Genomic DNA, 27,842 nt, shown 5'->3' with positions numbered 1-27,842 from the left:
GTGCAACATGAGGCCGTTTACTCTCTTCCCATCACTTGATACCTGGGAAAAGAAACCAACACCCACCTCGCCACAGCCTCCTTGCAAGTAGTTGTAGTGAGCGATAAGGTCCCCCCTCAGCCTCCTGTTCTCCGCACTAAACAATCTCAGTTCCCTCAGATGCTCCTCATAAGTCTCTAGAACCTCAGAGCCATTGCCCTGATAGTTAAGCACAAAGTCTGCTTGCTCCATTAAAGGTGAAGCTCTGCAAGCACAGCGCTGGCCTTCCATAGCTGCGAAGGACTTTTGGTGCTTGGGTAAGATTTGTGGCATTGCCCAAGCCTCACTGCACATAGCAAGCAGGGCAAGCCAGCCAAAGATCAGCATCATTAAGGAGGGCTGATGGCCAGCCAGTTCAGCCCCATTTCTGTCCTCCGGTGGGCGAAGCAGTGCCTGGGCAAGGGGATGTGTGGAGGGATGCTGGCACACAAAAAGGTCACACGGTGGAGAATGGTAGCAATACAAGGGGATGTGCCAGTGAGCCGACTGGGCAGAAACTCATCCCCACGGGGTGTTACGACAGCTAGAAGACAGCCCAGCTGGGATACGCACAGTACGGTCAGACACTGAAGGAGGGAGGCTGCTTTTGCCCAGGAGCTCACATGGAGAGACCAGAGAGAACAGAGGAAGAACAAGTTGTCCATGTCAGTGCTGAGAGTTGAGTCAATTCCTTGAGCGCAAGGGAGGCAATTCCACGTATTTGGAGGACTGGGACCTCTGGGCAGTAGCTATGAACCTCACCCGTGACAGCGTGAGGCAATCACCCGGTGACAGGTATGGGTGGCCAAGGCCGGAAGCGTAGGCAAGATGCATGAGAATTACCAAGAGAATTAGGACTGTGAAAAATCAAAGACCAGGGCAAAAAGCCCTAACGGGGTGTAACTGACAAAGGTGTTGCGGGGGAACAAGAGGACCAAACCATCTCCCTGGCGACTCCTCCTCAGCACCTGTGGTTTGGGCAGTTTCCAGGGGACAGTGTGGGTGTTTGGGAGCCCAGGTGGAACACCAGTCCAGGTGAAGTATGAGAGTGGCCTGAGAAATCTGACACAGAGGAGGGTATCTTCAGTGGTCTTAAAGAAAGGAAAAGCAACCCTGCCAGAGGAAACAAGCCTGCCATATGAGGAAAGGCTGAGAGAACCGGGTTTATTCAGCCTTGAGAAAAGGCGGCTTAGCGGAGACCTTATCACCATGGTCCAGTATTTAAAGGGTGGCTACAAAGAAAATGGAGACTCTCTTTTCACAAGGAGTCGCCTGGAAAAGACTAGGGGTCATGGGTACAGGTTACTCCTCCTGGGGAGATTCCAACTGGACACAAGAGGAAAACTTTTCACATTGGCAACAATCATCCGTTGGAATAATGTCCCCAGAGAAGTGTTGGACACTTTTAAGATTTGGCTAGACAAGGTGCTGTGCCATCTTGTCTAAACTGTGCTTTTGCCAAGACAGGTTGGACCAGATGATCCTTCACGTCCCTTTCAACCTGGTATTCTATGATTCTATGATTTTTTTTCCTTATATCCATCAATATCCCCCTCCCAAAACACAGCAGTTCCTTTAAGTCCACTCAAGTGCTAAGAAAAATCTGCACCAACCCAGCAAGCCCGTAGGAGCTCTGCTGTCAGACTGGGACCGTCCCTCTTGCAACAGGGTCACGAGCAGGGTTTGCAGCAGAGCGTGTGGGAGCTACGGCTGAGAGTAGTTGTGTTTTCCAGAGACACCCTCCGTCTGAAATATGTTCGGCCACTTGGCGGCAGAGCGGTTCCTTCTTCCCGTATGTGAACACTTCTGGAACGTAACCTTTAAAGCCCTCAGTGTTCAAACAAGGTCTCCTATCCAGCATAGTTACCAGTGCAGTTTTCCTCTTTGGGGACAGAAACTAATTCCAGGGTTAAAGGAGAGGGAGTATCAAAGATGCCCTGGCATATGCCTTGGGCAGGAGGGATGCCACAGGCTGTGATGCTTACTGGCCTCTGCCGTGAAGCAGGGGGAAATGAATTACACCACATAAATACAATGCACCTAAATATTGCCAAACTGGGTGCGTGATACATATCCAGACAGAGGCAGACAGCTCCCACATGCTTGCTCTAGCTACTCCAAGTCATACATTTCCTGCTAAAGACAATCTAAACCCAAAAGATACAGCTGAAGATACTAAGGACCCATGAAGGATTAATACGATATCATGAGATGACCAAATGCTGCTTGAAAAGTACAGTCCTACCAGAGAGAAAGTAACAGCCAGGAAAGCTGGCCTCGGCCTCCCAAATGCTTAGGAAGATGTCTGAGTTGCCTGTCTCCCTGCCAAATGTCAACTCAATGAAAACAGTCCTCCTGAAGGAGTTTGGAATAGTGGGAGGAGGGCAGCACCATTACCAGGTGGGGAGTGATACAGGTATTGATAGAACCATAGAATCATAGAATTGTGGAATCATAGAATAGTTTGGGTTGGAAGGAACCCTTAAAGGTCCTCTAGTCTAACCCTGCTGCAGTGAGCATTTCTTCCTTAGATCTAGGCAAAACCTACCCTCTTTTAGTTTAAAACCATTACTCCTTGTCCTGCCACGACAGGCCCTGCTACAAAGTCTGTCCCCATCTTTCCTATAGGTCCCTTTGAAGTCCTGGAAGGCCACAGTAAGGTCTTCCCAGAGCCTTCTCTTCTCCGGAAGAGAAGAACCCCAACTCTCTCAGCCTGTCCTCATACGAGAGCTGTTCCATCCCTCTGGTCATTTTTGTGGCCTCCTCTGGACCCTCTCCAACAGGTCCATAGCTTTCCTGTGCTGAGGGCTCCAGAGCTGGACGCAGCACTGCAGGGGGGGTCTCTCCTGAGCAGAGCAGAGGGGCAGAATCCCCTCCCTCGACCTGCTGGACGCACTGCTTTGGACGCAGCCCAGGAGACGGCTGGCCTTCTGGGCTGCGAGGGCACATTGCCAGCTCACGTCCAGCTTTTCATCCACCAGTACCCCCAAGTGCTTCTGGGCAGGGCTGCTCTCAACCCCTTCCTCGCCCAGCCTGGATTGATAACGGAGCTTATCTCGAGCCAGGGGCAGGACCCTGCCCTTTGCCGTGTTGAAACCTCATGAGGTTCACACGGGCCCATTCCTCGAGCTTGTCCAGGTCCCTCTGGATGGCATCCCGTCCCTCCGGTGTGTCAGCTGCACCACTCAGCTTGGTGTCATCTGCAAACGTGCTGAGGGTGCGCTCGATCCCACTGTCAATGTCATGGATGAAGATATTAAAGAGTACTAGTCCTAGTATGGACCCCTGAGGGACACCACTTGTCACCGATCTCCATCTGGATGTTCAGCCGTTGACCACCACCCTCTGGGTGTGGCCATCCAGCCAATTCCTCAACCACCAAACAGTCCACCCATGAAATCCATCTCTCTCCAGTTTAGACAGAAGGATGTTGTGGGGGGCCTTGTCAAAGGCCTTGCAGAAGTCCAGATAGACGACGTCTCTAGCTCTTCCCTTGTCCACTGATGTGGTCAGCTCCATCATAGAAGACCACTAGGTTGGTCAGGCAGGACTTGCCCTTGGTGAAGCCATGCTGGCTGTCTCGAATGACCTCCCGGTCCTCCACGTGCCTTAGCATAGCTTCTAGGAGGATCTGTTCCCTGATCTTCCCAGGCACAGAGGTGAAGCTGGCTGATTGGTAGTTCCCAGGGTCCTCCTTGGTACCGGTTTTAAAAATGTCACCCTTTGCCCAGTCTCCAGGGAATTCACCTGACTGCCATGGCTTTTGAAATTTTGTGAAGACCAGCAACTGTATCAGTCACTTCCCTCAGGGCTCTGGGATGCATCTCGTCGGGTCCCATAGACCTGTGTATGTTCAGGTTCTGCAGGTGGTCTCGAACCTCATCTTCTCTTACTATGGGAGGGACTTTGCTCCTCCAGTCCCCGTCTTGCTGGCCTTCCACTCAGGAGGTGCGGGAGGAGACAATGCTAGTGAAGACTGAAGCAAAGAAGACATTGAGTACCTCAGCCTTCTCCTCATCCGTTGTTACCAGTGATTATTTGATATTTACTCAGCACATCCTTAGGGTGGTGGAAGAAGCACAACATGTTCTCCACCAGCTGCTCCCTCTTGCAGGTACACTCCAGCTCCATGCGGATGCAGGAGCCTCTCACGACATGATCATCCTCAAGGGATCTCCGACCTTCAAAGGCTGGCTGCAGCACCAGGAAGAAATCACTCAAGAATAGCAATCTGAAAACATGGAGGAAGTCACCAGCAGCTCCTCGGCCACCCACTGCCTGGAGGCGAGGTTCTGCACTGGCCACTGGATGCTCTTTGCAAAAACCATCCCCAAATTGCTGTCATCATAAGGATCTTCTCAACTTTCTTCCTCCCCCTGCCCATCACTGACTCCTCTGCTTCCTCCTCCTCTTCTTCCTCTATCTCCATGACAGTGCTGGAGCTCTCTTCCTCACTGCTACTGACAGCCTCACGGCTCCTTTTCTTCAGCTGCCAGCAGAGCCCAAAGACCAGGACAAGAACTAGAGGAAAGTCCCATTCCTGTCACTGCTGCAAGGCATCAAAGAGCAGAGCTCCCCAGGACACGCTGCTCCGCTCCAGGGCCCTTTGCTCCATCTGCTGCGCTGCACGAGTCATATTCTGTCATGCACAGATGTGGAGGGTGACACATTATTCCACTTGCCCCAACTTAGGAGCATGGACCAGTGGTGGAGCCTTAATTGCAGACTCAGTGAAATCAGAGCCCACCGCAGCAGCTCTTCTGCAAAATGTTCCCTGACGCTGTGGCAGCTGAGCAGTCAGCACCCTCTGCCCATGTTCCCTGACAAAGTGATGCACAGGCACTCACAGACGCAGCGTTTGTTCAAACACACCATTTATTGTCAACTTTGCACAGGGTAAAGTCCAGAGAAGGAATGGGCTCTCGAAGAGAGAGGGCGGTCGCTGTGCAGCTGGTACCTGGAGTCTCTGTTGCAAGGCTCCTCGCAACAGCCTCTTCAGCTGCATCGAGTCTGATTCCCCAGAGTGTGCTTTTGCTGTGGCGGAAAGCTTGCAGCGGCAATCCCAATGCTAAGTGAATAGCGTCTTCTCCATGTCCTGCGTGCTTAGTTCTGAGGGACCACCTCCCCGAGCAGTGTCAAGATGGGTAGATTGTCCACCCGGCACCCAGTGAACAGAAAGAGGCACATCAGCAGAGCCTCTTGCTTGGGCTCTGCACAGCTGGAGGTGCCAGCAAGAATTTCTGGGTCTATGTGACATCGTCAACATCACCGTGACGGTGCAAGGGGAAAGCAGGGCGGAAGCCATCTTTGTAGCCATCGTAGACATCACCAGCTGCTGTGCTGTGGAGACTGCTGAGAGGAGAACGCCACTGCTCTTGGCACAGGGCTGCTGTGCAGGGTTTTCCCTTCCCTTTCTGTGTCCCGCATTCTCCCCTCTTCTTCCTTCTGTATGAGGTGGTCGTCTGACATCAGCTGTGACCGCCACATACACAGCTCGGAGCATAAAGACCTCTTTCAGCATCCGTAGATCAGCAGTCTTGTGAGCCGATCTTGCAGCTCATCGAACTCATGCAGTGCCTCGGCATGGGCGTCTGGATCCCGCGCCAGGTGCTGGAAGAGGTTGAGCAGCTCGGCCGCTTGGAAGTCTGGGGGCAAGACGATCTCCTCAGGCACCCTCTCATTGCCAAAGAAGAAGTGGTTGAGGCTTTTTTCCTCCAGGCAGCAGCGCAGGTACCGCATGATATCCTCCAGCCGCAGCAGGAAATCCTTCCTGCGCCAGCCTGACAGGGGTATGGTGGTCAGGAGGTGCATCACAGCTGTCTTCAAGGTATAGGTGGAAAAGCCTGTGCCCACCAGCATGCGGGCACAGAGCTGCAGGCATTTGAGGTGGAAGCTGTCATGTGGGGCCTGCCTGGCCACATGCCTGAAGAACTTCACCTCTGCCACAGCATAGCTCACTGACCACATCGTGCTTGGGGTGAAGATGGTTTCTGTAGTCTGGCTGCTTAGGAAGATGTCTGAGTCTCCTTGCTGCACCCCAAACATCATCTCAATGAAGAGGGTTCTCCTGGAGGCATTTGTCAGCTGGAGCTTGCAGGAGCGGCTGGAGGGCAGCACCTTCATATCGTAGCGACGTGACTGAGGCACCACCTCCCAGGCTAACCTCACGAGATTCTGGAACCAGTGGGCAGTTTTCTGCACATCTAGGTAGGGGCCAGTGCAGAGGGAGCCTAGGAGGCTGGCACCCTGATTTCTCCTCAGCTCCTCCTCGGGCTGGTGGAGGAAGCACAGCATATCTAGCGGCTCCCTCGTGCAGGTGCACTCCAGCTCCACGCGGAGCCTGGAGTTCCTCACTGGCCTCTCCTCCACAGTGCCCATCTCCAGGTGGAAGACGTGCCCACGGGGGGGCTGCAGGGGCATAAGCAGGCGGTAAACAGCATCATCCTCACGAGGACTCCAACCTTCAAAGGTGCTGCCCACCCTGATGGCTGGTTGCAGCACCGGGAGGAAAGTATTTGACAAGAGCACTTGGAATGCATGGAAGAGGTCACCCATCAGCTCCTCCACCACCTGCCTCCTGTAGGCCAGGTTCTGCACTGGCCACTTGATGCGCTTTGCAAAAATCCTGCCCAGATCCCTTTCATTATCAGGATCTTCTCCCTCACTTTCTTCCTGCTCCTGCTCCTCTTCCTCCTCCTGCTCTGTGCTACTGCTGGAGCTTTCCTCTTCGCTGCTGCTGTCCACCTCACGGCTTCTGGTTCTGAGCCACCAGCAGAACCCGAAGAGCAGGACCAGGACACCAGCAACTGCCCAGAATTGCCACTGCTGCACGGCAGCAAAGAGCAGGGCTCCCCAGGCCAAGCCACTCTGCTCCTGGGTGCTCTGCTCCTGGGTGCTCTGCTCCTGCTGGGTGCTCTGCTCCAGCTCCTGCAGCAGCCGAGCCATCTCCTGGCTCAACTGCTCCGCACGCTGCTGCATGCGCTCGCGCGTGGCCTCATCCAGCTCATCACCCACCAGCTGCGGGTGCTGGATGATGATTTGCATCACCACAGTGAAGAATATTGTGGCGGCCATGGCCTGCAGAAGGAGAGAGAAAAGGGGCTGAGTGAGATGAGGAGGGGAGGGAGGGAGCTGGCGGTGGGGGAGCGAGGACATGGGCCGCAGGGAGCTGGGGGCAGGTAGCAGAGGGGGCGAGGCAGCTGGGAGGCAGCAAGGCCTGTGCCCAGCCCTGGCAGCAGCGGCACCGTGCCCTGCCCAAGGTGCTGCAGCGAGCGGCTGGGCCCTTGGTGCAGGCTGAGAACCCACCACCCGGGGGCCCGCGATCCTGCCCTGGCCCTCATCCAGCCCAGCCTTCCCCCACGTGCACACTCACCGCTGGCCCAGGCCGCACTGGGGCAGGGCTGCCTGCTGGCGCCCTTTATAACCGCCCCCATTGTGACATGTCCCCTGTGCTGTCACAGGCATCAGTACGCATCACAGGCACGCCCGCCGGCCAGCCCTGCCCTTCGGCCCCACCCTGGCTCAGCCACTCACAGCTGCCCCCTTGTACTGCTTAAGGCTGGGCTAGAGTTTGTTTTCTTCACAGCAGCTTGCACGGTGCCACAGTTTGCTTTTAAGATCTTCTGCCTGCCAACAGCACTCTCTTCATCACAGAATATCCTGAGCTGGAAGGGACCCACGAGGATCATCGAGTCCCAGCCCTGACTCCACACCGCACAACCTTCAGGGTAAATCCTAGAATCCTAAAATGACTCAGCTTGGCCAAGACCCTGAAGACCATCGAGTCCAACCGCAAAGCTAAGACTGCCAACTCCACCATTAAACCACGTCCCTAGGCGCCACGTCTACACACCCTATGAATACCTCCAGTCATGGTGCCTCAACCACTTCCCTGGGCAGCCTGTTCCAATGCTTGACACCCCTTTGGGTGATGAAGTTTTTCCTAATTCTAAGATTCTTGCTTCCGAGTTGGTGGGCCTCATCGAGAGGGCTTTAAACTAGATTTGAGGGAGAAAGGGTGTAAAATCAGGCTCACTAGAGATGAGCCATGGGGTGGCATGCTGATGTTGGGGGTGAAATCGATAGTCCAGCTCAAGTGTAGCCACACCAATGCACGCAGCATGGGCAGCAAACAAGAGCAGCTGGAAGCCATTGTGCAGCAGGACACCTATGACTTAATTGCCATCACAGAAACATGGTGGGATGACTTTCATGACTGGAGTGCTGCAATAGATGGCTATAAGCTCTTCAGAAGGGATAGGCATGGAAGGAGAGGCGGTGGGGTGGCTCTGTTAGGAAGTGTTTTGATGGTATAGAAATCAATGATTCTGATGACCAAGTCGAGTGCTTATGGGTAAGGATGAGGGCAGAAGCAAACACAGCAGATATCCTTCTGTCTCTTTTCCCAGGTAACAAGTGAAAGGAAGAGAGGAAAGGGCCTCATGTTGCACCCGGGGAAGTTTACATTGGATATTAGGAGAAACTTCATCACCAAAAGGGGTGTCAAGCATTGGAACAGGCTGCCCAGGGAATTGGGTGAGGCACCATATGCAGAGGTATTCAAAGGGTGAAGAGTCTATTGGCTGTTAATAAAATAAGACCTTTTATGTTCTTTTCAAAGTCACAAAACACAAACATACGCAGATGCTTTGGGCCAAAGAAGAGAGCTGAAAATCTGTCTGGCAGTGAGAATTTAGCTGAAATGAGGAGGAGGGCTCCTATCTCACCACCCTGGGGGAAGAGTGCTGCATTTGTTCAGCCAAAAGCGCTGTATCTGGAGATAATGGGAAAGTCAGGACTGGGTCTCCAGAGCTCCTGGTTTAGAGGGTCGAGTCTGGGGGAACGAACATTACATTTTGTTAGAAAACCACTAGTGTTTTTACAGCACAGCTTTAATAAAGCTAATTTATGTCTGACTGAAAATGAAATACCTTACAACCCTGCACTTAGCGTTTGCTTAGTGGCATATACTGTGTCTGACCCACAGCTGGATTCACGATGTGTCCAGAAAGACTCATGCCTGTGAGACACGGAGAAACATGTGGCAATCTGAGGAGGAAATTCCTGGCTGGCACAGTTGGGCAGCCACCCTCTGAAGCCACCAGCTTCAGGCACTCCGGGGTTAGATTTCTGACAAAGGGCAGAGTAAGAACTGAATGCTGAACTCAGGTGTTGATGCTCTGGGCCATTGCAGTGGTGCAAAGGACCCCCCACGTCGGGGAAGGATTTCTTCACGAAAACAGGCGGTGCACAGCAACCTCTATCCCAGGTCGACACCTGCGCTGCCAGCATGGCACAGAAGAGAGACAGAGGAAAAAACCAAAGCAAGCTGGAATTAAGTCAGGAATATCCCATCAAAAGGGTTCTCTCTGGAAGAGGTAGGTCTCAAAAAAAAAAAATCTTCCTTTTGAAAAACATCATAGAATCACAGAATGGTTTGGGTTGGAAGGGACCTTTAAAGACCATCTACTCCAACCCCCTGCAGTGAGAAGGGACATCATCAACTAGAGCAGGTTGCTTAGAGCCCCGTCCAACCTGACCTGGAGTGTTTCCAGGGAGGGGGCATCTACCACCTCTCTGGGCAACCTGGGCCAGTGTTTCACCACCCTCATTTTAAAAAATGTCTCCCTTAGATCTAGTCTAAAGCTACGCTCTTTTAGTTTAAAGCTATTACCCCTTTGCCCTATTGCAACAGGCCCTGCTAAGAAGTCTGTCCCCATCTTTCTTATAAGCCCCCTTTACGTACTGGAAGGCTGCACTAAGGTCTCCCCGGAGCCTTCTCTTCTCCAGGCTGAACAACCCCAACTCTCTCAGCTTGTCCTCGCCTGTCCTCTCTGAACAGCCTGTAGCCATGGACAGCCACAGTCCAGTCATAGGATTTGTCCCACCATGTTTCAGTAATGGCAACCAGGGCATAGTTTTCAAGCATCACAGTGGCTTCTAAATCCTGTTTGTTGCCCATGCTGCGTGCATCGGTGTAGAGGCCATGTCACCCTCTTCGAAGAACACTCCTCAGTTCCTTTGAGGTCTTTTGCTGATGCAACAGGCTGAGGGGCCTTGCTAGCACCCCGTCCCTCTAACCTTGGTGTGTCACCCCACAGCTTGTCATGGGTAAGCCTGATATTGTCCCCTTCCCCCTTCAAGTGTCGTGTAAAGCCCTGTCAATAAACCCCAATAGCTTGTGAGCAAAGACCCTCTTCCCCCTTTGAGAAATGTTAATCCCATCTGATGCCAGCAAGCTAGGTGCCATGTAGGCTGTTCCATTATCAAAAAACCCCAAATTGTGGCAATGGCACCAGTCATGGAGCCATGTATTAATAGACTGGACCCATCTGTTTCTTCCTATGTCACTGCCCGCAACGGGAAGGAGAGAGGAAAAAATAACCTGTGCTCCAGATTCTCTAACCAACCACCCAAAGGCCTTGAAGTCTCCTTTGATCGCCCTTGGAGTACATGTTGCAGCTTCATCACGACCCACACGGAAGAGCAGTAGTGGGTAATAGTCCGAGGGCCGCACCAGGCTAGGAAGTTTCCTCGTGATGTCCTTAACCCAGGCCCCAGGGAGGCAGCAGACTTCCCTAAGAGAAGAGTCTGTCCAGCGTATTGGACCTTCTGTCCCCCTCAGGAGGGAGCTGCCTACAACTATCATCTGTCTTTTCTTCCTCATGGAGGTGGTCGTGATGTGGGGGTAGGCCTTTCTTACCTTGGCAACACCTCTGGTGCAGCTGGACTATCGTCCACATCATCCATGGACTGGCCTTCCACATGCAGAGCCTCGTACCTGTTGTAAGGAGGCACCTGGGGAGGCGAGGTGGGCAAGGAGGGGGTTCGCCTGCCACCTTGAGCATGGACTTGCCTCATTTGCTCCTTCCTTTTAAGCTACTGCCTTCAGCCTGGTGGGGGGAAGATACAGGACTCCCTTGATGTGTTTTTTTTTCTGGTAGCTGTTCTGTTTCTGTCTCAGGGAGGGCAGAGAATGGTTCCACGAGCCCATCTGTTTCTCAGACTCCCTGATGCTGCTCAACCTTTCTACCTCCTCTGGTAGCTCTGCCAGCAGGCTGAGCCGATTGTCTGAGGACATGGCTTTCCGCTGGGTGGCTGCCATAGCTAAGCTCCTGCTGAGAGGGTGATGACCACCAACTGAACTCATCTCTTGAGCTGGTGGGGCCACTACGCCCTCCCTGCACGTCCTTCTGCGCAAACCGCCGCGCCACGCTCTGCTGGCAGCGCTCCTGGTTGCCCGCGCTCTCCAGGCTGGGTTTTATAGGCGTGGGGGGTGCGCTGCCATTGCTCTGCCAGTGCCCTGGTCTCGTCAGCACCTCCCGCGAGAGTGCTGGCTCCGGGCGGGTCTCTGCGCTACCCCGGCTTTTCCCTGCCTGAGGAAACCCCCCTGTGCACCGAGATCTGATGCTCCGCTGCGGGTCGGGCCAGCTCCGGAGCAGCTCCCCTCGGTGCCTAAAATATTTCCCGTTTACATTAAGGAAAGCCACGTTTAGCTGTTTCGTTTCAGTCACTTCGCGCTAAACCAGCGTGTGCCATTGAACTACCTGAAAGGGGGTTGTGGCGACGAGGGTGTTGGTCTCTTCTGCCAAGCAACCAGCAATAGGACGAGAGGAAATGGCCTCAAGTTACGCCCGGGGAGCTTTAGATTGGATACTAGGAAAAATTTCTTCACTGAGAGGGTGGTCAAGCATTGGAACAGGCTGCCCTGGGAGATGGTGGCGTCGCCATCTCTGGAAGTGTTCAAAAAATGTGTGGATGTGGCACTTCAGGACATGGTTTAGGGATTATGGTGGCGCTGGATTAATGGTTGGACTTGATGATCTTGAAGGTCCGTTCCAACCTTAGTGATTCTGTGATTCTGTGATTCTGTGATCTTAAAAGAGCTTAAGATCACCTGACAGTATTTCCCTATGATGCACATGACCTACAAGTCAGGATGCTTTGGAAGGCTACATGTCCTATAAATATTCCACTGCTGGAATTGCCTGATGCAGCATGGGAGCTGCCTGACTTTTGGAGTGTGGTGGGAGAGGAGGTTCACCTCTCACCACCCAGAAGAGACTACAGTTCCCATGATGCAGTGCGAAATGGGGTGGAGGGGAAGAGACTGCGGCTGCCAAGAAGTGTTTCCATGTGAGGAGAACCTTTCTACTAAATACATGAAACAAGGGAATCCATCGCTATAAAAGTAGAAGGACAAATCTGAGTTTTCCTTGTACAAAATTTTGGGGTTTGGAGTGCAAGTAAGTGCTGGAATGTCCCAGGGTGTCAGCGTGAATTTTGCTAACCTGCAAGGCCAGGCTTTGCAGATGGGGTCCCTGCACCCAAGAAAACCCCACTTGCTCTGTCACATTCTATGGGACTGCCAACTGCCAGCACAAGTGAGAGCCCTTCCTTGGTCTTTGCGTTCGGCAAAGCCCCAGTTTGGGCAAACCCTGAATGCCCTATTAAAGCACATCAGATTTACACTGGCATGAAGGACAATGACGGAGGACAGGCAAGCTCAACAAGCTGCTGATGCGATACAGCTCAGGCTACAGCTTTCTGCCTTTGTATCGCTGAAGCCTTAAGGTTGGCTCATACGTGGGGTAGGCTGACCTTCAGCAGCTCTCCTGCTAACAAGCACAGGGCACCCTAAGGGTGTGTTTTCTCACCTGGTATCTCAGCACAGACAAGAGCCTAAATAAAACTGCAGGAACTTTCCCGTTTGCAGCAGTGGGAGCACGGATCAGAGCAGTGCCAGCAGCAGCAGCCATGAAAAAGAGCAGATGCTGAGCACCACTGCCAAAATTAACCAAAGTGCCTGCAAGAAGCAACTGTGTAAGATCCTCCCACGCACCATTCTGCATAGATGTGCCTTCTATGTCCTCTGTCTGCTCTCAACATGTCACATTTTCTCCAGCTGAGGGTCGCCTGCGGGATGGGGTCCTAACCTGGGTGATCCGAGAAGCCCCATAGCTGAGCTAACCAGAGACCCTCACCCAAATCTTACACTCGGGCACCAGTGAACAGCTCTGAAATCACTCAGCAGCCAACACCCCTCCATATTAACAACCACGAGTATGTAGACGCATCAGAGCAATAGCAAAGTGCACCGTGTGTGGCAGGACCAGCTCAGACCAATAGCTGGGGAAGCAGGAGAAATGATAAGGGACTTTATTTATTAGGCACTGGGTCAAAAACCCCATCTTCCAGGCCCAAGTGTTTCATTTGTGCCCCTGCCAAAGAGAAGCCACTGCTAATAACAGGATGAACAACTCCACAAAATATATACTGTGGAGCCAAAGGTCCTCGATACAGGGAAAGCTGCCTCCCCTGTGACAGAGCGAGGCTGGAATGAGCATGACCTGTGCTGCTGCAGGTCCAGCATCCTTTCCCCACACGGTCTCCAGCACCGCTTCAGCCGCCTGGCAGGGAGGACACAGGTGAATTCCTCCCCTGGCTTCACAGACCCCCGGGCCAGGCAAGGAAGAGGAGTGTGCAGGGAAGAGACCATCAGCAGGACGCAGCAGCTTCTTGCAGCCATAAATCTCAGAAATTGCAAACATACATCAATGTTTGTCATTTTTGGGTTTTGTTTCTTGTTTAGTTTTTTTTTTTTGACTATAAGACTTGTGGCATTCTCAGTGTTGGAGACATGGATTTGACTTTTCTGCTCTCAATCCTGCCTAGATCAGTGTCAAAAAGGTGCCTCCACCCCCTCTTTCTTCTGTTATGGCATGTGATTTTAAGGGTTTTAATGCGTAACACCAATTCTCTCTCCCCAGCTTGTGCTCAGGAGCTGGGAGAGCAGCTGACCCCCCCAGCTTTAACCTGCAAGCAGGCAGGATTGTGCGATAGCGTAACTGGGCCGTGGCAGATTGCCAGTGGGTTAGCTGCCAGCACGCTTCCCAAAGCCATGTTCTAGCCTATCCGGAAGACTCATCTGTATGGCTGGAGTCAACTCACAGCTGCCAGCATCTGGGCTATATCCTGCCCCAGATTCATCCTGCCAACAATTCAGAGGGCTGCAGCAGGACGGCAGGGTGGAAAACAAAAGGAACCTCAGCAAGTCAAGTCTCCTTCACACCTGGGCTGTCTCTGTCTTCCTCTGCTCTCATGGCCATCTTGTCAAAGCCTTAACCCATGTAAGAAATACTGAAATAATATTGAAATTCCTTTACTAATTCATAATAATACACAATAAAAAGATAGTAATAACTCTATTGTATGATAAATGATAGTGAAACAGTACAGAGTCATTAACACTTGCACAGCAGTTTCCATTAACTGTTACATGCCACATGCATGATTCCAGGAAGCATGTTGTTTGGAAATAGCAACTTTTCCACCATTCCCTACCAGCTTTTTGTGTATATGTCATTTTAATCTGCTTGGAAAACACAGGCTGTGATTGACATGGATAAAAGTCTTTATCCATTCAATCTCTCACCCTTTCAGCTTGCCACACATTTCTTCCAGCTTGCAACTCAGCTCGGAGCAGTCAAAGCATGTGAATAGGGACTACAGGGATCACAATCTTTCAGCCTTTTCTGGAGGAAGGTCTAGCCCTGGCAGAAATAAACCAACTGACCACGCCCTGGCATGAGACTTTCCCGCTATCTCTGACCCCACCAAAGGCTATGCTCCTGTCCCAAGGGCGAGGGTAGAAAGCAAGATGAGGAGAGCACATGGAAAAGGAGCTGCATAAGCTCTAGCATCAGAATGAAGTTGCTACTAATGATTTTATGAAATGACTCTACAAAACACTATTTCAGCCAAAGCCTGCTCCCCATCATGACCCTTAGGTCTCACCCACAGCTTGCGAAACTCATGGGGAAAGCTTCATCAATGCCATGAGCCAGCGGTTTCGATAGTCTCCGGAAGAAATACAAAGATGTATTGTCCTCTGAGGTGATGCTTTGGCCAGAGCTTAACCCTGGGGAGATGCCAGTGCCCACAGACAGCAGGTGCTGTGGACAACTCAGTATAGCACCACGAGGGGTACTGCTGTATCGTGCTTGCACAGAGAGGAATTCAAGCCACAGTGGTTGCACTCCAGCCACGATTCAGCTCTGCCACTCTGCCAAAGCCTGGAGACCTCGGTCTGGTTCAAGTTGGTCCTTGGGAGCTGCCACTCTCACCTCCCGTGTGACTGGCTCAGTGGTGACCAAAAGCCCCTGGCAACGCCTGTGTGTGCTTTACTCCTTCCTTGTGCTGGGGCAGTCAGGTCTTTCGTGCAACTGCTGCCATGTCCTGTTACAGCACTCCACGCTTGACACAGGCTGTTTCGCTTTCCTCCCCCACTCGTGTTGCCTTAACAAGACTACAGACCAACTATAGACAATGGAGGATCGATGTTTTGGAGAAGGTAAGAATGTCTTTAGCTTGTTATGCTATCTTCAGGACCATAGTGGAATACATGAATCTCTGGCTCCAGCTAGAGGTTGTTCATGGATAGGTTTCTAACCTGAAAGGAGCTCTCATTATAAAGTATTGCTATGCTGTGTTAAGGTACATGGTGCAACATACCCAGTATACCAAAGGGAATGAGAAGAGCAGAGACCGTGGAGACTTTCACATGCTGTCCATTCCAGACAGTGGCATTTTCTTCCTTGTCCATCAAGCAGCATCAAGCTCCGTGTGGAGCTGGAGTGCACCTGCACGAGGGAGCAGCTAGATATGCTGTGCTTCCTCCACCAGCCCGAGGAGGAGCTGAGGAGAAACCAGGGTGCCAGGCTCCTAGGCACCCTCTGCACTGGCCCCTACCTAGACGTGGAGAAAACCACCCGCTGGTTCCAAATGCTGGTGCAAGCAGCCCTCAGGCTGGTTTTTCCTCACTCGAGACACTGCCGTCTCACAGTGCTGCCCTCCAGGCGCTCCTGCAGGCTCCGGATGACAAATGCTGTTGATAGCGCTCTCCTGATGGAGATGATGTTTGCAGTGCAATGAGGTGACTCAGACACCTCCCTGAGCATCGAGTAGGCAGCGGCCAGTGTTACCAGCAGCAGGACGTGGCCAGACAGCCATTCTATGGCAGAGGTGCAGTTCTTTAGGCACAGGGCCAGGCCTGAAGAAACTCCCTGGGGAGCTGGTGCTGCAGAGCTGAGGTGCTGGACACGGAGAGCTCGCTGCTCAGTCGGCAGTGGGAATTGCTGCCGCACCATTCCTCCACAGCAAAATCACGCTCTGGGGCGCGGGACCCAACGCAGCTGAAGGGGCCATTGCAAGGAGTCTTGCAACAGAGATTCCCGTTACCACCTGGCACAGCGCCCACCCGCCCTCTTCAAGAGACTCCATTCCTCTGGGAGCTTTACCCTGTGCAAAGATTTCAATAAATCTCTTGTTTAACACACACATCGCTTTGTCAGGGCACGCGGGCAGAGGGTGCTGCCTGCTCAGCTGCCACAGAGTCAAGGAGCATTACCGGAAGAGCTCATGCATAGAACCATAGAATCATCCCAGAATCTTTGGGTTGGAAGGAACCTTTGAATGTCATCTAGTCCCAGCCCCCTGCAGTGAGCAGGGACATCGTCAACTAGGTCACATTGCTCAGAGCTTCATCCAGCCTGACCTGGAATGTGTCCAGGGATGGGGCATCTACCACCTCGGAAGAGTAAAAGTGAGAAAACTCATGGTTTGAGATAAAGACAGTTTAATAGATAAAGCAAAAGCTGCACATGCAAGCAAAGCAAGACAAGGAATTCATTCAATACTCCCCATGGGCAGGCAGGTGTTCAGCCATCTCCAGGGAAGCAGGGCTGTATCATGCGTAATGGTTTCTGGGGAAGACAGACGCCATAACTCCAAATGTCCCTCCAGCCCTTCCTTCTTCTTCGTCCCAGCTTTATATACTGAGCATGATGTTATATGGTATGGATATCTCTTTGGTCAGCCTGCGTCAGCTGTCCCAGCTGTGTCCCCTCCCAGCTTCCCGTGCACCCCCAGCCTTCTTGCTAGCAGGACAGCACGAGAAGCGGGACTGTCCTTGACTACTTAGCAACAACTCAAAACATCAGCACGTTATCAACATTTTCTCATCCCAAATCCAAAACATAGCCTCACACTAGCCTCTATGAAGAACATTAACTCTATCCTGGCTGAAACCAGGACAGCTGCGCAGGGAGGTGGTGGTGTCACCATCACTGGAAGTATTCAAAAAACAGGTAGATGTGGCATTTCAGGACATGGTTTGATGGGCATGGTGGTGTTGGGTTGACGGTTGGACGTGATGATCTTAAAGGTCTTTTCCAACCTTAATGATTCTGTGACTCTGTAATCCCGTAATATCCAAGATAAACTTCCCCGAGTGCAACATGAGGCCGTTTCCTCTCTTCCCATCACTTGATACCTGGGAAAAGAGACCAACACCCACCTCGCCACAGCCTCCTTGCAAGTAGTTGTAGTGAGCGATAAGGTCCCCCCTCAGCCTCCTGTTCTCCGCACTAAACAATCTCAGTTCCCTCAGATGCTCCTCATAAGTCTCTAGAACCTCAGAGCCATTGCCCTGATAGTTAAGCACAAAGTCTGCTTGCTCCATTAAAGGTGAAGCTCTGCAAGCACAGCGCTGGCCTTCCACAGCTGCGCAGGACTTTTGATGCCTGGGCAAGACTTGTGGCATTGCCCAAGCCTCACTGCACATAGCAAGCAGGGCAAGCCAGCCAAAGATCAGCATCATTATGGAGGGCTGATGGCCAGCCAGTTCAGCTCCATTTCTGTCCTCCGGTGGGCGAAGCAGTGCCTGGGCAAGGGGATGTGCTGAGGGATGCTGGTACACAGAAAAGTCACACTGTGGGGAATGGTAGCAATACAAGGGGATGTGCCAGTGAGCCGACTGGGCAGAAACTCATCCCCACGGGATGTTACGACAGCTAGAAGACAGCCCAGCTGGGATACGCCCAGTACGGTCAGACACTGAAGGAGGAAGGCTGCTTTTGCCCAGGAGCTCACATGGAGAGACCAGAGAGAACAGAGGAAGAACAAGTTGTCCATGTCAGTGCTGAGAGTTGAGTCAATTCCTTGAGCGCAAGGGAGGCAATTCCACGTATTTGGAGGACTGGGACCTCTGGGCAGTAGCTATGAACCTCACCCGTGACAGCGTGAGGCAATCACCCGGTGACAGGTATGGGTGGCCAAGGCCGGAAGCGTAGGCAAGATGCATGAGAATTACCAAGAGAATTAGGACTGTGAAAAATCAAAGACCAGGGCAAAAAGCCCTAATGGGGTGTAACTGACAAAGGTGTTGCGGGGGAACAAGAGGACCAAACCATCTCCCTGGCGACTCCTCCTCAGCACCTGTGGTTTGGGCAGTTTCCAGGGGACAGTGCGGGTGTTTGGGAGCCCAGGTGGAACACCAGTCCAGGTGAAGTATGAGAGTGGCCTGAGAAATCTGACACAGAGGAGGGTATCTTCAGTGGTCTTAAAGCAAGGAAAAGCAACCCTGCCAGAGGAAACAAGCCTGCCATATGAGGAAAGGCTGAGAGAACCGGGTTTATTCAGCCTTGAGAAAAGGCGGCTTAGCGGAGACCTTATCACCATGGTCCAGTATTTAAAGGGTGGCTACAAAGAAAATGGAGACTCTCTTTTCACAAGGAGTCGCCTGGAAAAGACTAGGGGTCATGGGTACAGGTTACTCCTCCTGGGGAGATTCCAACTGGACACAAGAGGAAAACTTTTCACATTGGCAACAATCATCCGTTGGAATAATGTCCCCAGAGAAGTGTTGGACACTTTTAAGATTTGGCTAGACAAGGTGCTGTGCCATCTTGTCTAAACTGTGCTTTTGCCAAGACAGGTTGGACCAGATGATCCTTCACGTCCCTTTCAACCTGGTATTCTATGATTCTATGATTTTTTTTCCTTATATCCATCAATATCCCCCTCCCAAAACACAGCAGTTCCTTTAAGTCCACTCAAGTGCTAAGAAAAATCTGCACCAACCCAGCAAGCCCGTAGGAGCTCTGCTGCCTGACTGGGACCGTCCCTCTTGCAACAGGGTCACGAGCAGGGTTTGCAGCAGAGCGTGTGGGAGCTACGGCTGAGAGTAGTGTTTTCCAGAGACACCCTCCGTCTGAAATATGTTCGGCCACTTGGCGGCAGAGCGGTTCCTTCTTCCCGTATGTGAACACTTCTGGAACGTAACCTTTAAAGCCCTCAGTGTTCAAACAAGGTCTCCTATCCAGCATAGTTACCAGTGCAGTTTTCCTCTTTGGGGACAGAAACTAATTCCAGGGTTAAAGGAGAGGGAGTATCAAAGATGCCCTGGCATATGCCTTGGGCAGGAGGGATGCCACAGGCTGTGATGCTTACTGGCCTCTGCCGTGAAGCAGGGGGAAATGAATTACGCCACATAAATACAATGCACCTAAATATTGCCAAACTGGGTGCGTGATACATATCCAGACAGAGGCAGACAGCTCCCACATGCTTGCTCTAGCTACTCCAAGTCATACATATCCTGCTAAAGACAATCTAAACCCAAAAGATACAGCTGAAGATACTAAGGACCCATGAAGGATTAATACGATATCATGAGATGACCAAATGCTGCTTGAAAAGTACAGTCCTACCAGAGAGAAAGTAACAGCCAGTAAAGCTGGCCTCGGCCTCCCAAATGCTTAGGAAGATGTCCGAGTTGCCTGTCTCCCTGCCAAATGTCAACTCAATGAAAACAGTCCTCCTGAAGGAGTTTGCAGTAGTGGGAGGAGGGCAGCACCATTACTAGGTGGGGAGTGATACAGGTATTGATAGAACCATAGAATCATAGAATTGTGGAATCATAGAATAGTTTGGGTTGGAAGGAACCCTTAAAGGTCCTCTAGTCTAACCCCGCTGCAGTGAGCATTTCTTCCTTAGATCTAGGCAAAACCTGCCCTCTTTTAGTTTAAAACCATTACCCCTTGTCCTGCCACGACAGGCCCTGCTACAAAGTCTGTCCCCATCTTTCCTATAGGTCCCTTTGAAGTCCTGGAAGGCCACAGTACGGTCTTCCCAGAGCCTTCTCTTCTCCAGAAGAGAAGAACCCCAACTCTCTCAGCCTGTCCTCATACGAGAGCTGTTCCATCCCTCTGGTCATTTTTGTGGCCTCCTCTGGACCCTCTCCAACAGGTCCATAGCTTTCCTGTGCTGAGGGTTCCAGAGCTGGACGCAGCACTGCAGGGGGGGTCTCTCCTGAGCAGAGCAGAGGGGCAGAATCCCCTCCCTCGACCTGCTGGACGCACTGCTTTGGACGCAGCCCAGGAGACGGCTGGCCTTCTGGGCTGCGAGGGCACATTGCCAGCTCACGTCCAGCTTTTCATCCACCAGTACCCCCAAGTGCTTCTGGGCAGGGCTGCTCTCAACCCCTTCCTCGCCCAGCCTGGATTGATAACGGAGCTTATCTCGAGCCAGGGGCAGGACCCTGCCCTTTGCCGTGTTGAAACCTCATGAGGTTCACACGGGCCCATTCCTCGAGCTTGTCCAGGTCCCTCTGGATGGCATCCCGTCCCTCCGGTGTGTCAGCTGCACCACTCAGCTTGGTGTCATCTGCAAACGTGCTGAGGGTGCGCTCGATCCCACTGTCAATGTCATGGATGAAGATATTAAAGAGTACTAGTCCTAGTATGGACCCCTGAGGGACACCACTTGTCACCGATCTCCATCTGGATGTTCAGCCGTTGACCACCACCCTCTGGGTGTGACCATCCAGCCAATTCCTCAACCACCAAACAGTCCACCCATGAAATCCATCTCTCTCCAGTTTAGACAGAAGGATGTTGTGGGGGGCCTTGTCAAAGGCCTTGCAGAAGTCCAGATAGACGACGTCTCTAGCTCTTCCCTTGTCCACTGATGTGGTCAGCTCCATCATAGAAGACCACTAGGTTGGTCAGGCAGGACTTGCCCTTGGTGAAGCCATGCTGGCTGTCTCGAATGACCTCCCGGACCTTCACGTGCCTTAGCATAGCTTCTAGGAGGATCTGTTCCCTGATCTGCCCAGGCACAGAGGTGAAGCTGACTGATTGGTAGTTCCCAGGGTCCTCCTTGGTACCGGTCTTAAAAATGGGTGCAATGTCACCCTTTGCCCAGTCTCCAGGGACTTCACCTGACTGCCAGGACTTCTCAGATACCATGGAGAGTGGCTTGGCCACTACATCAGCGAATCCCTGCAGGGCTCTGGGATGCATCTCATCAGGTCCCATAGACTTGCACATGTTCAGGTTCCTCAGGTGGTCTCAAACCTGATCTTCTCAGACAGTGGGAGGGACTTTGCTCCTCCAGTACACGTCTTGCAGGCCAGCCCCTTGAGAGGTGTGGGAAGACACAGTGCCAGTGAAGACTGAGGCAACGCAGTCGTTCAGTACCTCAGCCTTCTCCACATCCGTTGTTGACAGTTTGCCAGTCATGATGCAGTGGGCTCTGGTTTCATGGTTCACTGGGCGTTGGCTTCCCAAGGGTTGTGGCTTAATCCCAGTAGGCAGCTTGGCAGCACACAGCCGCTCAATCACTTGCCCCATTAAAAGTGAGAAAACTTGTGGGTTGAGAGGGGACAGTTCAGGAGGTAAAGCAAAAGCTACATGCCCAGGCAAAGCAAAAGAAAGAATTCCTTGCCTTCTCCCCTGGACTGCTGAGCACACCTGCCTATTTGGGAAGCGTTCTGCCTCCCTGGGGCTCGGGTTGGAGGCGTTACCAGGAAACTTCCTAGCCTCGTACGGCCCTCACATCATTAGCCGCTCTTGCTTTTTCCTGTGGGTACCAACGTAGTTGTGACGAGAAGCCCAAGGGCAATCAAAAGAGACTTGAGGCCTCGGGGAGATCGGTAAAGGGATCAGGAGTGCAGGCAGTATTCTCCTCTGTCCTCCCAGTTGTAGGGAATGACGGGGAAAGAAACAGGCCGGCGCAACTTCTCGACCGGCAGAAGATGGGATTTTCAGTCATGGCATGATCTACATGACACCAGGCCTGCTGGGGCCTGACGAGACTCACCCTTCTCAAGGGGAGGAAAAGTATTTTTGCTCAGTAATTAGTGGGGTCGATGGAAAGAGCTTTGAACCAGGTTTGAAGGGGGGAAGGCATAATATCAGGCTTACCAGCGATAAGCTATGGGGCGGCCTGACAATGTTTGAGAGACAGTGTGCTAGTGAGAACTTTCACTCTGCTCAACGATGTACTGAGCAGCCCGGAGCACTTTTGAAGTGTTTGTAGACTAATGCACGCGGTGTGAGGAATAGACAGGAGGAACTAGAGGCGTTGGCTCAGTCCCAGAGCTACGACACCATTGGCATAAGTGAGACTTGTTGGGAAGAGTCCTGTGACTGGAGTGCTGTGACGGACGGTCATAGGCTCTTCAGGAGAGAGAGGCAGGGCAGGTGAGGAGGGGTTGGACTGTACAGAGCTTGCAGCTGAGGGTGACACAGTGGAGAGCCTCTGCGTAAAGATTAGGGGAAAAGCTAACAAAGCGGGTGTTCTTGCAGGAGTCTGCTATGGATCACCCAGCCAGGATGATGACACCCCGGTATGATTCTACAAGGAATCAAGGGAAACCTCTCAATCAGTTGCCCTATGTCATCGTTATGGACGCCTTTAACTTCCCAGCTGCTAACTGGGACCATCATAGAGCAGACATGCTCAAGAGTCCCAGGAAGTTCCGGAAGCCCATGTTGAAGATTTCTTTTTGAGATGGGTACTACAGGAGCCGACTATGAGAGGTGCCTTCCTCATCCTCTTGCTTGTACACAGAGATGGTCTTGTGGGTGAAGTAATGATTGATGGCTGTCATGGCCACAGTGGTCAAGCAATGGTTGCGTTTAAAATCTTTGGTGATATGGGAAAATCTGCCTGCAGAGCTACTAGCCTGGACTCTGGGAGAGCAGACTTGCGGCTGCTCAAGGAGCCAGATTGTGAGCTCCCCCAGGAATCTGCTTTTGAGGGTATTGGTGTCCATAATGTTGTTCACTTTTGAAGAGCCATTTCTTAAGAGCACGGAGGTGGGCAATTCCAGTGTATTGCAAGCAAGCAAGAGAGGCAGAAGGCTGGCTTGGCTGGCGAGGACTCTCCTTTGGGAACGCAGGCTGCCAACCTAAGTGTATGGCCTTTGGAAAGGGCTGGGGGGGTTTTGGTTGATGGGAAGCTCAATAGGAGTCAGGAGCATGCCCGGCTGTCCAAAAGGGCCAGCCCTCTCCTGGGCTGCATTAGGCACAATATAGCTTGCCGGTCAAAAGAAGGGACTGACCCACCATAATCAGTAGTGGGGCAGCGTCAGTTCGAGTGTTGTGCACAGCTTTGGCCTCCACGTGAGAAGCAGGCTATGAAAGTGCTAGGATGTGTCCAAAGGAGATGATGCAGCAGAGATGGTGAAAGGACTAGCGGGCATGTCCTTATGAGGCGCAGCTGAGGACGCTGGGTTTGTTGAGCTTAAAGGAGAGGAGACTGAGGGGTGACCTCATTGCTGTCTACAACTTCCTCAGGACGGGGAGCAGAGAGGGAGGTGCCAATCTCTCCTCTCTAGGGCCTGGTGAAAGGACACAAAGGAATGGCTTAAAGCTGTGTCAAGAGATGTTCAGATTGGATATTAGGAAAACACTCCTCACAGAGAGGGTGGTCAAGCAGTGGAACAAGGTCCCCCGAGGAAACGGTCATTGCCCAAAGCCTGTTGGCATTCAAGAAGCAATTGGACAATGCTCTTAGACATATGGGATAGAGTTGTGGTGAATGGAGTTAACTGTAGTTGCTGGCCAGTCACAAGTGGTGTTTCCCAGGGCTCAGTATTGGGGCCAGTTCTGTTTAAGAACCTTATCAATGATCTGGATGAGGGGATCGAGTGCACCAAGTTGGGCAGGAGTTGTTGATCTGCTTGAGGGTAGGAAGGCTCTGCTAAGGGATCTTGACAGGCTGGATCAATGGGTTGAGGCCAACTGCATGAGATTGAACAAGGCTACGTGCTGGGTCCTGCACCTGGGCCATAACAAGCCTATGCAACACTTTAGTCTCCGGGAAGAGTGTCTGGAAAGCCGCCTGGCAGGAAAGGACCTGGAGGTCTTGTTGACGGCCGGCAGTGTGCTCAGGTGGCCAAGAAGGCCAATCTCATGCTGGTTTGTATCAGAAATGTGTGGCCAGCAGGACTCGGGAAGTCATCGTCCCACTCTACTTGGCACTGATGAGCCCGCACCTTGAATAGTGTGTTTGGTTTGGGGCTCCTCACTGCAGGAAAGACACTGAGGTTCTGCAGCGCATCCCAAGAAAAGCAGCAAAGCTGCTGAAGGTTCTAGAGGCTTTTGAGGAGCATCTGAGGGAACTGGGATTGTTTAGTGCAGAGAACAGGAGGCTGAGGGGAGACCTTATCACTCTCTACAACTACCTGCAAGGAGGTTGTGGCAAGGTGAGTGTCGGTCTCTTTTCCCAGGTAACAAGTGAAAGGAAGAGAGGAAAGGGCCTCACGTTGCACCCGGGGAAGTTTACATTGGATATTAGGAGAAACTTGATCACCAAAAGCGGTGTCAAGCATTGGAACAGGCTGCCCAGGGAAGTGGCTGAGGCACCATGCCCGGAGGTATACAAAGGGTGTGTAGACGTGTCGACTAGGGACGTGGTTTAGTGGTGGAGTTGGCAGTTTTAGCTTTGCGGTTGGACTCGATGATCTTCAGGGTCCTGGCCAAGCTGAATCATTCTAGGATTCTGGGATTTACCCTGAAAGTTGTGCGGTGTGGAGTCAGGGCTGGGACTCGATGATCCTCGTGGGTCCCTTCCAGCTCAGGATATTCTGTGATGAAGAGAGTGCTGTTGGCAGGCAGAAGATTTTCAATGCAAACTGTGGCACCATGCAAGCTGCTGTGAAGAAAACAAACTCTAGCCCAGCCTTAAGCAGTACAAGGGGGCAGCTGTGAGTGGCTGAGCCAGGGTGGGGCCGAAGGGCGGGGCTGGCCAGCGGGCGTGCCTGTGATGCGTACTGATGCCTGTGACAGCACAGGGGCGTGTCACAATGGGGGCGGTTATAAAGGGCGCCAGCAGGCAGCCCTGCCCCAGTGCGGCCTGGGCCAGCGGTGAGTGCGCACGTGGGGGAAGGCTGGGCTGGACGAGGGCCAGGGCAGAATCGCGGGCCCCCAGGGGGTGGGTTCTCAGCCTGCACCGAGGGCCCAGCCGCTCGCGGCAGCGCCTTGGGCAGGGCACGGTACCGCCGCTGCCGGGGCTGGGCGCAGGCCTCGCTGTCTCCCAGCTGCCTCGCCCCCTCTGCTACCTGCCCCCAGCTCCCTGCGGCCCATGTCCTCGCTCCCCCACCGCCAGCTCCCTCCCTCCTCATCTCATTCAACCCATTTTCTCTCTCCTCCTGCAGGCCATGGCTGCCGCAAAATTCTTCACTGTGGTGATGCAAATCATCATCCAGCACCCGCAGCTGGTGGGTGATGAGCTGGATGAGGCCACGCGCGAGCGCATGCAGCAGCGTGCGGAGCAGCTGAGCCAGGAGATGGCTCGGCTGCTGCAGGAGCTGGAGCAGAGCACCCAGCAGGAGCAGAGCACCCAGGAGCAGAGCACCCAGGAGCAGAGCGGCTTGGCCTGGGGAGCCCTGCTCTTTGCTGCCGTGCAGCAGTGGCAATTCTGGGCAGTTGCTGGGGTCCTGGTCCTGCTCTTTGGGTTCTGCTGGTGGCTCAGGAAAAGGAGGTCTGATGCAGAGAGCAGCAGCGATGAGGAAAGCTCCAGCTGTGACACGGAACAGATGGAGGGACAGGAGTCAGAAGAGGACAATGATGAGTTGGGAAGGTTTTTTGAGGAGCACATACAGTGGCCAGTGCAGAACCTGGCCACAGACTGCCCGGTGGTTGAGGAACTAGTGAACAACTTCATCCTTGTCTTCACGCACCTCTTGACCAATAGTTTCTTTCCGGTGTTGCAAGCAGCCATCGCTGTGGGCAGTGCCTTCGAAGGCTGGAGTCCCCGTGAGGATGATGCTGTCTACCGCCTGCTTGTGCCCCTGATGCCCCCTCGTGGGCACACTTTCCTCATGGAGCCGGGCACTGCTGGGGAGCTGCCGGAGAGGAACTTCTGCATCCTCGTGGAGCTGGAGTGCACCTGCATGACAGAGCAGCTGGCAGGAGAGATGCTGTGCTTCCTCCACCAGCCCGAGGAGGCGCTGAGGAGGAATCAGGACCCCAGCCTCCTACACACCCTCTGCACCAGCTCTTACCTAGATGTGCAGAAAACTGCTCGCTGGTTCCAACAATTGGTAAAAGCTGCCTGGGTGATTTTACCTCAGTCATCTAAATACAGTCTAACGCTTGTGCCCTCCAGCCGCTCCTGCAAATTCCAGGTTCAAGAAAGAGGCAAAAAACCCCTCTTAATTGAGATGATGTTCGGGGTGCAGTATGGTGACTCGGACATCTTTGTGAGCAGCCAGAGCACAAAAGCCATCTTCACCCCAAGCACGATGTGGTCGGTGAGCTATGCTGTGGCAGAGGTAAAGTTCTTCAGGCATGTGGCCAGGCAGGCCCCACATGACAGCTTCCACCTCAAATGCCTGCAGCTCTGTGCCCGCATCCTGGTGGGCACAGGCTTTTCCACCTATACCTTGAAGACAGCTGTGATGCACCTCCTGACCACCATACCCCTGTCAGGCTGGCGCAGGAAGGATTTCCTGCTGCGGCTGGAGGATATCATGCGGTACTTGCGCTGCTGCCTGGAGGAAAAAAGCCTCAACCACTTCTTCTTTGGCAATGAGAGGGTGCCTGAGGAGATCGCCTTGCCCGCAGACTTCCAAACGGCCGAGCCACTCAACCTCTTCCAGCACCTGGTACAGGATCCAGCCGCCCATGCCATGGCATGGCATGAGTTCGTGGAGCTGCGAAATCGGCTTAGAAGACTGCTGATCTACGGATGCTGAAAGAGGACTTCATGCACCAAGCTGTGTTTGCGGGTTTTACAGCTGATGGCAGCTTTGACGGAGCCTTGCAACAGAGACTCCAGTTTCCAGCTGCACAGCGACCGCCCATTTGCTCTTCGAGAGCCCATTCCTTCTCTGGACTTTACCCTGTGCAAAGTTGACAATAAATGGTGTGTTTGAACAAACGCTGTGTCTGTGAGTGTCTGTGCATCACTTTGTCAGGGAACATGGGCAGAGGGTGCTGACTGCACAGCTGCCACAGCATCAGCGAGCATTTTGCAGAAGAGCTGCTGCGGTGGGCTCTGATTTCACTGAGTCTGCAATTAAGGCTCCACCACTGGTCCATGCTCCTAAGTTGGGGCAAGTGGAATAATGTGTCACCCTCCACATCTGTGCATGACAGAATATGACTCGTGCAGCGCAGCAGATGGAGCAAAGGGCCCTGGAGCGGAGCAGCGTGTCCTGGGGAGCTCTGCTCTTTGATGCCTTGCAGCAGTGACAGGAATGGGACTTTCCTCTAGTCCTTGTCCTGGTCTTTGGGCTCTGCTGGCAGCTGAAGAAAAGGAGCCGTGAGGCTGTCAGTAGCAGTGAGGAAGAGAGCTCCAGCACTGTCATGGAGATGGAGGAAAAAGAGGAGGAGGAAGCAGAGGAGTCAGTGATGGGCAGGAGGAGGAAGAAAGTTGAGAAGATCCTTATGATGACAGCAATTTGGGGATGGTTTTTGCAAAGAGCATCCAGTGGCCAGTGCAGAACCTCGCCTCCAGGCAGTGGGTGGCCGAGGAGCTGCTGGTGACTTCCTCCATGTTTTCAGATTGCTATTCTTGAGTGATTTCTTCCTGGTGCTGCAGCCAAACATTGGGATGGGCATCGCCTTTGAAGGTTGGAGTCCCCTTGAGGACGATCATGTTTACCACCTGCTTATTCCCCCACATTCTCTTCTTGGGAACGCCTTCCACCTTGATCTGTGTACCGTGGAGGAGAAGTCGGTGAGAGGCTC

General features: G+C 52.8%; 2 protein-coding genes across 2 annotated transcripts; one reads left to right on the top strand and one right to left on the bottom strand.

The window, feature by feature from the left end:
* Positions 1 to 5,532: 5,532 nt before the first annotated feature.
* On the bottom strand, positions 5,533 to 7,853 carry LOC309405984 (inositol 1,4,5-trisphosphate receptor-interacting protein-like 1; the record flags this gene model as incomplete). Its single annotated transcript, XM_082000965.1, has 1 exon — positions 5,533 to 7,853. Exon 1 carries the CDS (start codon positions 7,171 to 7,173, stop codon positions 5,533 to 5,535), a length of 1,641 nt encoding a protein of 546 aa, XP_081857091.1. The 5' UTR covers positions 7,174 to 7,853.
* Positions 7,854 to 25,306: 17,453 nt separating this feature from the next.
* Positions 25,307 to 26,845, top strand: LOC309405983 (inositol 1,4,5-trisphosphate receptor-interacting protein-like 1; the record flags this gene model as incomplete). Its single annotated transcript, XM_082000964.1, has 1 exon — positions 25,307 to 26,845. The coding sequence occupies one exon, from the start codon at positions 25,307 to 25,309 to the stop codon at positions 26,843 to 26,845; it is 1,539 nt and encodes a 512-aa protein (XP_081857090.1).
* Between the last annotated feature and the right edge of the window lie 997 nt (positions 26,846 to 27,842).

Source organism: Phaethon aethereus, assembly GCF_964289735.1.
Source record: "Phaethon aethereus genome assembly, chromosome: 5".
NCBI classification, from domain to species: domain Eukaryota; kingdom Metazoa; phylum Chordata; class Aves; order Phaethontiformes; family Phaethontidae; genus Phaethon; species Phaethon aethereus.
Note: the sequence above shows the minus strand (reverse complement) of the source record. Positions and strands in the feature narration are given on the sequence as shown.